The sequence below is a fragment of the Notolepis coatsorum genome, assembly GCF_963971535.1.
Source record: "Notolepis coatsorum genome assembly, chromosome: 9".
In the NCBI taxonomy this organism is placed as follows: Eukaryota; Metazoa; Chordata; class Actinopteri; order Aulopiformes; family Paralepididae; genus Notolepis; species Notolepis coatsorum.
Genome location: NC_140173.1, coordinates 52,960,987 through 52,973,348, shown reverse-complemented (window position 1 = coordinate 52,973,348; position 12,362 = coordinate 52,960,987). Strand labels below are relative to the sequence as shown.

Sequence of the window (12,362 nt, the reverse complement as noted above, 5' to 3'; positions counted from 1 at the left end):
AATGGGCCACGCTAAAAGATAGGCATTTTCACTGTGCGTCACGATGTTTGCAGAGCTATATCTATATAAATGTTCTCATGTATACGTTTGCATGTTATCCCGTGGTGAATATTGTATAGTTTCAGAGTGATCCGGGCTAATTCTTGGAAGCTGAGTTATGGAGCGCTATGTGCATTTTGCGAAAGTCGTTCGCGTTGCTCGCCTGGACACGATATTATTTCCAAATCAAAAGTTTATAATAGGCATTATCTTTCATCATGAAGGCATCAAAGGGGGGGGGGGGGTCGTTTTGTGACGCTCTGATCGTCGGCAACGGCATACGTTTTGAATACTACATACGTAGGATTGATGTCATATAGGACTCCTTACCTTTGCTAGGAGTTATTCCAAAATTAATATTCCAATTGTCTGATCGCGGTTTCCAGAATTGATGTCCATCGGGTCCCTGACATGAAATGTCACAAAATATGCATCAAGTGTGCTGGATGCGTTCCAAGGTGCTCGAATGAAGCGTTTCACTTGCCTGGGTCCAAATTCTCCGCCCTGACCATATCAAATGTAACGCACAGTGTGAAATAAGGTTTCAAAGGGTAGGCGATACTGCCACCTAGCAGGATTTGGCTGGCATTGCACTATCGGGGTCTCAGAATGAGTTCTAATGATGACACAGAGGTCCGTGAGTGTATAGGATATTAAAATCGAAAAAACTATCGAAAAACTTAATGTTACGTGTTTGGCGCTCACCGGTTGGCGAGCAAACACGTAATATTACGTAGTTTGGCGCAGAATGAGTTAATGGGAAACAGGTTTTATGAATGATACCACTTAAAAAATATTGTATTGAGGCAATTTTGTGGTGGTAAATTATTTTAATATATATTTTTATTTTTATAATAAGTTAATTACCAAGTTATCGGAATCAATTTGACACAGATATATATCAGAAAGGTCTTTATTTCCAAGTAAGTTTGCACATACAACGATCTGGTCCTTTGGTGCAACATTAACAGACAATTAAGGTAGAATAAAATGGAATATATAAACTAAATAAAAGTAGAATATAGGACAGGTAGTAGTAATGTAGTAAGAGTATACTAAATTAGAATACAAATACAGTGGAATAGAATATGTAGCAGGGCTGTGCAATTGAGCAGTAATGTGCAAAAGAAATAATGAACTGTCATGTTCAGATGTTCACAGTTTTGAGTGTATATACAAATCTATAGTCCAGGAAGGGTGTGTTAATGTAACACAGTGGGGGGTGTCAGTGGGGGTCTCAAGCCTTGTTGATGAGGCCCACTGCAGAGGGGTAGAAGTCGTTCTTGTTGCGTGAGGTTTTGGCCCTGATGGACCATATATTGATGTTAAAAAGCTTCACGGAGTGACTGATGGTCGGAGTGCTTTTGGTCAACCAGGAGCTGTCTGCGGAGAAGTCCAAGGTGGCCAGCGTGGAGACCCGGCTGAGCTCCCAGCTCAGTAAGCGGGAGCAGGAGATGATCGCCCTGCAGGCGCGCATGCAGGCCAGTTACCAGGACCACGTGGCCCAGACCCAGGAGCTCAATGCCAAGGTCAGCTCTCATCGCACAGCTCTCACCTCATTCTCTCTGTCACCGCACTGGTCAGCTCTCATCACACAGCTCTAGCTCTAGCCTCATTATCTCTGTCACCACACTGGTCAGCTCTCATCACACAGCTCTAGCTCTAGCCTCATTATCTCTGTCACCACACTGGTCAGCTCTCATCACACAGCTCTAGCTCTAGCCTCATTATCTCTGTCACCACACTGGTCAGCTCTCATCACACAGCTCTAGCCTCATTCTGTCACCACACTGGTCACCTCATCACACAGCTCTAGCCTCATTCTCTGTCACCACACTGGTCAGCTCTCATCACACAGCTCTAGCTCTAGCCTCATTATCTCTGTCACCACACTGGTCAGCTCTCATCACACAGCTCTAGCTCTAGCCTTATTATCTCTGTCACCACACTGGTCAGCTCTCATCACACAGCTCTAGCTCTAGCCTCATTATCTCTGTCACCACACTGGTCAGCTCTCATCACACAGCTCTAGCTCTAGCCTCATTATCTCTGTCACCACACTGGTCAGCTCTCATCACACAGCTCTAGCCTCATTCTGTCACCACACTGGTCACCTCATCACACAGCTCTAGCCTCATTCTCTGTCACCACATTGGTCAGCTCTCATCACACAGCTCTAGCTCTAGCCTCATTATCTCTGTCACCACACTGGTCAGCTCTCATCACACAGCTCTAGCTCTAGCCTCATTATCTCTGTCACCACACTGGTCAGCTCTCATCACACAGCTCTAGCTCTAGCCTCATTATCTCTGTCACCACACTGGTCAGCTCTCATCACACAGCTCTAGCTCTAGCCTCATTATCTCTGTCACCACACTGGTCAGCTCTCATCACACAGCTCTAGCCTCATTCTGTCACCACACTGGTCACCTCATCACACAGCTCTAGCCTCATTCTCTGTCACCACACTGGTCAGCTCATCACACAGCTCTAGCCTCATTATCTCTGTCACCACACTGGTCAGCTCTCATCACACAGCTCTAGCTCTAGCCTCATTATCTCTGTCACCACACTGGTCAGCTCTCATCACACAGCTCTAGCCTCATTCTGTCACCACACTGGTCAGCTCATCACACAGCTCTAGCCTCATTCTCTGTCACCACACTGGTCAGCTCATCACACAGCTCTAGCCTCATTCTCTGTCACCACACTGGTCACCATCACACAGCTCTAGCCTCATTCTCTGTCACCACACTGGTCAGCTCTCATCACACAGCTCTAGCCTCATTCTCTGTCACCACACTGGTCACCTCATCACACAGCTCTAGCCTCATTCTCTGTCACCACACTGGTCAGCTCTCATCACACAGCTCTAGCCTCATTCTCTGTCACCACACTGGTCAGCTCTCATCACACAGCTCTAGCCTCATTCTCTGTCGCCACACTGGTCAGCTCTCATCACACAGCTCTAGCCTCATTCTCTGTCACCACACTGGTCAGCTCTCATCACACAGCTCTAGCCTCATTCTCTCTGTCACCACAATGGTCACCTCTCATCACACAGCTCTAGCTCTAGCCTCATTCTCTGTCACCGCACTGGTCGACTGTGATGCAACGGGTGTGAAATTGCAGATTCACTTCAGTTTTAAGACTTACAGCTCACGGACACTGTAAAAATGCCACCTCAGAAACCAAAAGGTCAAAGCAAAAGGCAGAACACATGAAATGTATGGAAGTGAATTAGTCATCTGCTCATTGAAATGCGCTAATTTCTTAAATGCAGGTACAGTATTCTAGATTACAGCTCATATGAAAATGAGGATGGCGGCGAAGTGAATACGGCAAATAGCTGTTATTCATCAGGCATCTGGAAGTAGGAGTGCTGATCTGAGACTAGATTGGGTCGAGTGATCCTAGATCACTACTCTTATTCTTTCATATATAATAATAATAACATTTATATAAAAAAAAAACAAGATCAATATGGGCCCAGATTGTCTGTCTTGTCTAAAGATTCATGTCACCTGAGGAGGACTGATCCTAGATCAGTACTCTTATTCTCAAAAGTGTGACAAATCGGGGCGGCTGGGTGGCGCAACGGTCTAAGCGCTCGTCACCAACGCGTGAGACACCGGTATCGAATCCGGCTGTCAGCGTTGCCGCCGGCTTGGACCGGCCGTCATACTGACTCAAACAGCGACTACTACAGGTCGGTCAGGGCGCCTGCACAGTAAGGACAGGAGATGGTGAGGGTAGTGTGAGCCTCCCACACGTTACACCTCGCCAATGAGAGTCCGCGCTGGCAGGTGAAAAGAAGTGACTGGCTGACTCTGCATGTATCGGAGGGGACATGCGATAGATTCTTCAACCCTCCCTACGACCGACCAGTGGGGGGCACATGCGAGCAACGATCAAGACAGGGGAGGGGGGAATTGGCACGACTAAATTGGGATGGGAGAAAAACTGAAAAAGTGGATACAAAAAAAAGTGTGACCTGATTGTCTTGTAAAGATGCACGGTGACATGAGTCGCATTTCTTTTCCATTTTTCAATATGTAATTTAAACTGTAGCCGGTAAGCTGCTCATTCACTTCCATGGTTTTCAAAATATGAAACGGCAGTGATTATGAAGTTGGTAATTATTATAGTAATTTTTGATAATTTATTGAATCACTACTAGCATTGTTGGGTTTTCATCATCGCCGACACGGGAATCGAAGCTACATGTACTGTTCTTCATCCCTCCAACACGGTGTGTCCATCCTGCCTGTAGGGTTAGGGTAACTATGTGACTATGTGCTGGTTGTCCTTGGTCTTCAGATCCTGAGCGTGCAGGACAAGCTGGAGAAAGGACCCAATGCCCAGCTGGCCCGGCTGCAGCAGGAGAACTCCATCCTCCGCGACGCCCTCAACCAGGCCACCAGCCAGGCCGAGAGCAAGTGAGTGTTTGCCTCTGGGTAGGGACACGACATTCTGGACCACTGGGTCCCGGGACGAGGAGTTCACAGTAACTCAGGTCTGTTATTGTAATTTTTTTAGTTATTAATCCCCTCTGGAAAACACAGGTGTACTAAAAGCTACCTAAAAGCAATGTGGATGAGTCTGATGACTGGCTATCTATCTAAAAGCAGTGTGGAGGAGTCTGATGACTGACTATCTAAAAGCAGTGTGGAGGAGTCTGATGACTGACTATCTAAAAGCAGTGTGGAGGAGTCTGATGGCTGACTATCTATTTAAAAGCAGTGTGGAGGAGTCTGATGACTGACTATCTAAAAGCAGTGTGGAGGAGTCTGATGACTGACTATCTAAAAGCAGTGTGGAGGAGTCTGATGGCTGACTATCTATTTAAAAGCAGTGTGGAGGAGTCTGATGGCTGACTATCTATCTAAAAGCAGTGTGGAGGAGTCTGATGACTGGCTGTCTATTTAAAAGCAGTGTGGAGGAGTCTGATGACTGACTATCTATCTAAAAGCAGTGTGGAGGAGTCTGATGACTATCTATCTAAAAGCACTGTGGAGGAGTCTGATGGCTGATCTATCTAAAAGCAGTGTGGAGGAGTCTGATGACTGGCTATCTATCTAAAAGCAGTGTGGAGGAGTCTGATGACTGGCTATCTAAAAGCAGTGTGGAGAAGGTGTTTTCATTTCATGACCTTTCATCATGCAGCGGGCTGGGTTGTGTGGTATGCAGATGGTCGTACTGGCCTGCTGAGGGGAGCGCTCTCGCTGGGTCAGGAAAGGGAAGGGCTCTAGTAGCTAAGACCTTTGACCGACTGCCAACAGAGTCCGTATGGTGTGCCCAGAAACGCACTACAACATTCGCAGTGAGAGATTAGGTTTTAGCGTTTTAATGCCTTGCTCAAGGACACCTCGACATGGAACGGACAGTGACACATTGGGTATTGGGGGGGGAGAGAACCTGTGACGTTGCAGGTCTCATTTACCACCAGGTCTATCCGATCTATAATGACTGGCATCCTGCTGACTTTAGTGCATCAGTGTGTCCCTCAGGTTATTTGTAGTGGCAACAAGCCAGACACTCACTTGAGCAGTGGAATGGACTGTGCATGCAAGTCGAGGAAGTTTATTAATGGGTTATTATATTAATTTTGATATTGTGGGGTGGGTCGCCACAAATAAATCAATGCATGGGATACACGACCTTGGACAGGTGCGGTGAGAGAATTCCACACCGACGGATCCACTGACGTATCAGCCTAATAAAAAGGTATCTCATTGGAACCCTCGTGTTAGGCGTGTAGTCGTGTCCTGACTCACTTCCTCTCTGGCTTCCTCAGACAGAATGTGGAGCTGGCCAAGCTGCATCAGGACTGTACCAAGCTGACCAAGGAGCTGGGGGAGAAGACTGAGAGTCTCCAGGCTGACGAGCGGGTCAAGAGGGGCCTGGAGGCCAAGGTCTCCGCCACGGAGAAGCAGCTCACCCTGCTGCAGGTCAGTTTTTTTGGCGACCCCACACTTAATGTATCGCGTAATTTCAATGTGGAATTAAGGAATATCAAAATAAAAGAACACGTTGTTGAACTTGATTGTGCATATTTATTAGAACATTTTATTACAGCCACAAAGTATGTTGCCAGAACATAAAAGAAAATGTACTTGCTAATGCCCCCACTGTCACCTACCCACGACCCCACTTTGGGTCGCGACCCGTAGTTTGAGAACCGCTGGCTTAATGTGTACATGGTGATGACGCACCTGAGAGCAAGCTCTCTTATTTACCCGCACTGCAGGGTAGGCCGCCTCATGGGAACGCTGTCATATGACTGTGTTTCCTTGCCATATAAGTGGTTGATTTATATTCACTCGGGCCACCATAGAAAGATGCCATCCCATTGCTACAGAAAATGTGTAATAAAAATCATAATTTAGCCCAATTTCCTCCCAAAAGCATAAGCATTGGTTTGTTTATTACAATGCAATTGAACAGAATCAAGAACTGTTTTACTGTAATAGAAAAGTGAGATTAAAACGGGGACGGGCATGGAAAGAGACTAAATTACCCCCCAGTCACCACTACTAAAAATAATTCAAGGAAACACCATCCATATAACTGAGTTTGCTTACATGCAGATACAGTAATCTAGAAGATAACGACTCGGTTCTTATTTGTGACCGGCTGCTTATATGATCTTCATATCGTGCTCATAAATATCCCTGTATGGATAGATAAGGATGGAGATAAGATGGAGATAAGTGTTTTTTATTAGCCACAGTGGAAACAAAAGTAAAGGGAATAAGCTGTATACATGTTTCAGTATCCTGTACAGTATAATGTTGGGTTTATTATTCCAAGTATCTCAGTCACACTTCTTGTAATTGGGATATGAGCTCGTCTGGATGTTTAAAAACAGGATATAGAATACAATAGAATAGAAATACTTTTATTATCCCATGGGAAATTTGACACTGCAAATCGCTCAACATTTAAACATTTAGACAGGAAAGGTCACGAATTAGAATAATAACACAAATCAATCAAGTTGCCTAGGATAAGAGTAGAGTAAAATAGAAAAAAATGAAATAAAATATACAGAAATAAATACAGTAAAAATACACTGAGCATGGGGGAAGGGGGGTGGGGGGTACAGGTAGTAAAAAAAAACACAGCAGTATAAACAATTTGGTCATTATAATTTAACTAACTAAATTAAATATATATATTCTCACAGTGTCACATAATGCTTCATGTAGTGTATTGTCCTCCTTGGGTTCCTATTAATCCAAGGTCAATATGATGATGTACGTGTGCCAACTTGTAAAACGGGAGCTTTTGAATATTAACAGGATATCACCGGACATCTAAACGCATGTTAAAACTCCTCATGTGAATTTCAACTTTATTCTAGCCTTGTTTTAATGCATCATCAATGGAATTCTCCATGCTGTTTCTGTACAGCCACTTAGTTCTCAGGGTCTCTCTCTTAATGCTCGAGCCCAGACCTCTGCCCACCTGTCCTCTATTTCTCAGGGTCTCTCTCTTAACACTTTGAATGTCGACGACGTGTATTGTCGTCTTATCATGCCCCCCGTTGAGTGCCGACGACGTGTATTGTCGTTTGATTTTTTTATTAGTGATCTGAATTCATATTTCATCAACAGAGTCTCCCGTTGGTACAGCAGACCCTCTAGGGGCTTAGATGGGGAAAAAACGCCCCCTATCGTCTATCCCTGTGTAACTGCAGGTCAGTCGACTATACTGGGAGATCCCTGTGGGGGGAGCCAACTGGCTCCATTGTGCTGGCGAGCCGTCTGATGATGATCTGATCGCGAGTTGGAAAGCAGCGTGGAATATATATTTACAGCAGCCAATAATCAATCAATAAACGCGATCGATATTTGGAATGGCGATCAGGAATTGGAATAATCTTTTTGGAGAACATCTGATCTAAGGTAAGGAGTCTATGTTACCAGTTTTAGGATAATCAGAGCTGTATTCACTGAGATATCAGCATGTGCCGTGTGTGTGTGTGTGATCTTGAGGAAATGGATAATAGATTTTTCAGCCCGCCTCTATAGCGTGCATAAGTACACATATACTATCGATAATCTAGCATTTATTTGAAAACGATTCATAAATAGGCCGACAAATGACAACGTGTCTAGTGTATTCGAGAATATTCAATTAAATGCCGTTTATGGGGGAATCTTTAAATTTTCCGAAAATCTTCGAGAGAACGATAGCTTTTCGAAATGCTATAAAAAGGATATGAACCGAAAAAAATATATCCGTTTCGACAATGTTGACTGCAAACAAGTCATTGATAAGCGACGGGCAGATTAGACACATAGCCATAATTTAAAACATAGATTATGCGTTTTTAACGCTAATATTGAAGCGGATGATGGCATTCAACAGGGTAAAAAGGTAAACGAGGCCGGCACTGATGGTGTTAATGCTCGAGCCCAGACCTCGGCCCACCTGTCCTCTAGTTCTCAGGGTCTCTCTCTTAATGGTCGAACCCAGGCCTCTGCCCACCTGTCCTCTATTTCTCAGGGTCTCTCTCTTAATGGTCGAACCCAGGCCTCTCGGCCCACCTGTCCTCTAGTTCAGGGGTTCCCAAACTTTTCAGGCCGCGACCCCCAAATAACGGTGTCAGAGAGCCGCGACCCCCCCCCCCTATTATAGGAGGTAAAAAAAATTGATAATATTTTATTTATTATTTTTTTATAAATGGAAATGTATGGTTGAAACATGCAAACGTTCAAACGCACACACACTAATAAGCATTGTAGGCTTTTAACCAGGGCCGGACTGGGGAAATCATTCAGGCCAGGAAATATAGTGCAAAATATCAGGCCACTTTTTTCATTTCAGTTCAGAGTTTTTATTTGCCACATGGAATAATACAATCATAGTTTCTTCATTAAAAAATCATAAATAGCCATTCCATGGACAAAAGGAGCAGGAAGAAGAATAAATCTTATAATTACCTGCCCCTTATTCCTAAACTAACATGTATTTTCTTAATGGTCTGCGTATAACCTTATTTACACAAATAATCATTTATACCATTATAAAAGAAACACAATCCACAGTTAAACAAGAAACATTTAAATAATAACAATAATAATGAAAAAGAATAAAAAAGAAAAGAAAGAAGAGAAAAAAAAAAGATCTCACTATTCAGATCACATTTTGGTTTTCATACTGACTAAATATTTTTTTTTTATAAATTTTTTTGAATTGATAAACACTGTTACATCCCTTAAGCTCGCTATGGAGAGAATTCCATAACTTTACACCAATAACTGAAGGACAAATCTGTTTAAGTGTGGTACGTGCAAACTGATGTTTAAATTTTTATTTTCTCCTACTAAACTCACTTTCTAAATGAAAAAGATTTTGTAGTTTTTCTGGCAGTGTATTATTTCTTGCCCTAAACATAATTAACATTGTTTGAAACTTAACCATGTCTTCAAGTTTAATTATTCTAGATTTAATAAATAATATATTTGTGTGTTCTCGATAACTCACTTTATGTGTGATTCGTACAGCCCTCTTCTGTAGTATATATAATGGTTTTATATTTGTCCCATAAGTATTCCCCCATACCTCAACACAATAACTGATATAAGGTGAGATGAGTGAGCAGTAGAGTGTTCTCATTGCCTCATACTCTAACACATCCTTTACTTTATTCATAACAAAAATACTCTTGGACATCTTTTTTTTAACGTGTGCTATGTGCGATTTCCATGTTAATTTATCATCCATAATCACACCAAGAAAACGAAATTCATTAACTCTCTCTATATCAGCTCCATCTATGGTCAGTACTATATTTTCATCTAGTTTTCGATTGCCAAAAATCATAAATTTTGTTTTTTTTCAGATTCAGTGATAGCTTATTTACATCAAACCATTTCTTTAGCTTTGTCATTTCATACACAATATATTCAGCTAGTTCCTTTAAATTATTTCCAGAACAAATTTTTTTTTTTATCATCAGCAAACAAGACAAACTCTAATAGTTTTGAAACATCACAAATATCATTAATATATAAAAGAAAGAGTTTGGGCCCCAAAACCGAACCGTGCGGTACCCCACATTCAATCTTCATGAGCTCAGATTTGACATCTGCCAACTGCACATATTGTTGCCTATTGTGGAGATAACTACTCAACCATTCAAGAACCATTCCTCTCACACCATATGAACGTAATTTGGAAATTAGAATATTATGATCTAAGGTATCAAATGCCTTTTTTAAATCAATAAACACCCCTATTGTTTTTAAGCAGGGGGTCTGGGGGTCCCCCACCAGGAACATTTTTGTTACAAAGACTTAATTTCCTTCATTCTGGTGCAGGAATTTTTTTATTTGTACCCTTTAAATGCCAGTGTTTGATGGCATCACAAATTATTGTTAAACAGGCTAGCATATGTATGATTAGCAAGTAGCAACAACACTGATTTTGATGGATTTTCTGTTTTTTTTGTAATGTCGAATTGAAAAAAATACAATCTTTTATTCAACTTCAGCCCTGATCATAACACCACATATTCATTTTATAATTCTAACCCTTTAAATGCCAGTGTGTGTGATGGCATATATTTGCAATATATCAAATGCAAAGTAGATTATTCTGGGGGGGGATTATTACAGGCTAGCATGTGTCAATGATTAGCAACAACAGTTTTTTGTAAGGGTCCCGCCTCCACCAATCACATGCGGCTCCCTTTGTGTGTGTGAGAGAGCAAGAGAGAGAGAGAGAGAGAGAGTTCTCCAACTTGTGTGAGTTACAGTGATCTCCTGGTTGTTCCCCACCTAGAAGTTTTGCCTTTGAGAACCAATGGTTCTCGAGCCGTAACGGCACATGGGGCAGGAGCCTATCTCCTGTTTCCGTAGCGTGAGGCAGCTTGATGTACAAGTACACCCCTTGGACATGACGCTAGTATGTCGCAAGGACCCCCCCCCCCCCCCCCCCCCCCAAAACCAACCCTTGATGCTGAGTGTCAAGCAGGGAGGCTATGGGTACCATTTTTGTATGACTCTGCCGGGGCTTGAACTCCCAGCCTCCCGAACTCAGGGCGGACACTCTACCCACAAGGCCACTGAGCCGTTCCCCACCTAGGTTATCTAACTATTGCGCTGCTGCAACTAGAAACACTGGCCTGGCCTGCTTCTAAGTTCAGTGGCCTGACTGCATTAAACTGCGGCTCGCGACCCCCACTTTGGGAACCCCTGCTCTAGTTCTCAGGGTCTCTCTCTTAATGCTCAAGCCCAGACCTCGTCTTTAACGGCACTCTGTGCGGCTATAATCACATAGGCCTGAGCTGGGCTGGGCCAGGCTGGAACACAGCCACAAGATAATGCGTCTGCGGGTGAAGTGCTTTTCAACAGCAGCAGGAATGCATGTCCAAGCATCGCTCCACCGCAGCCCCGTCAGAAGCCGTCCGTAAAACGGCAGCCGGCGCCACGCCGGCATTACATGACCTCCAGACGTGGCACGCTGTACGCCATTCGTGACATCGTCTGTCCCGTACGCGACATCACAGTGTCTTTCTTTATTATGACGGTGGAGCATGTTGAGCAAGTGAATCAGCATTTCCTGACAATCAATCGTGTGTTTGTTTTGTTTAATCATTAACTAATATCCCTTTCAGTTTAAAGGTCTCAACGGGTTACGCAACGACTCAGGCCAACAGTCAATATAGGCTTTTAGGAGATTACTTTCTTATTAAATCTTCTGTATTTTCCACGATTGGGTCGCGCAAAAGGGCAGCAGAGTTGGTCGGAAGAAAGTGTGCAGATTCAAAGCACTTTTAATGTGCTATTTCCTCCTCAGCTTGGAGAATGTGTCAAAGTAAATGAGTTCTGTAGACATTATACATGTGAGCTCTGTGAGCTCCCACTCGACTGCACATGCATCGATAACATTTTTATTTATTTATTTATAAAACTCTATAAACTAATGTATAGTAAACACTGATGTCTCTTTGATTTGAAGGTAGCCTTCGGTCCTGATGAGACTGGAATTCTTGGCTCAGCTCATTTCTGTTCAAATATCAAAAGTATTTAGCCAATGCATCATTGCTAAATGGACCTGAATCATAGGGGCAATTTTGGCTTGACATCATGTTCAAATCCTCTTTAATCACCCATAATGTAATACAAATAAACTTTTATTTAAAAATGTTTTAAATACATAATGCCTTTTATTTACCCAGGGTAGGTTCTGTGAGCATGAATGCTCTTTTTCAGCAACACCCTGATTCACACTATCACAGTTCACATACATTCACACCTGTGGGCTGCCCAGTACAACTACTGTGGTCTTCACACTGTCGGCCACACAGA

General features: G+C 43.1%; 1 protein-coding gene across 2 annotated transcripts in view; it reads left to right on the top strand.

Annotated features, from left to right (window-relative positions):
• Nucleotides 1–12,362, top strand: part of rrbp1a (ribosome binding protein 1a) — an 83,536-nt gene that overhangs the window by 25,337 nt on the left and 45,837 nt on the right. For both annotated transcript variants that reach the window (XM_084321204.1, XM_084321203.1), the window contains exons 5-7: nucleotides 1,416–1,568; nucleotides 4,360–4,478; nucleotides 5,837–5,990. In XM_084321204.1, coding sequence (XP_084177330.1) covers nucleotides 1,416–1,568; nucleotides 4,360–4,478; nucleotides 5,837–5,990 — 426 coding nt within the window. The remainder of the gene's footprint in view (nucleotides 1–1,415; nucleotides 1,569–4,359; nucleotides 4,479–5,836; nucleotides 5,991–12,362) is intronic.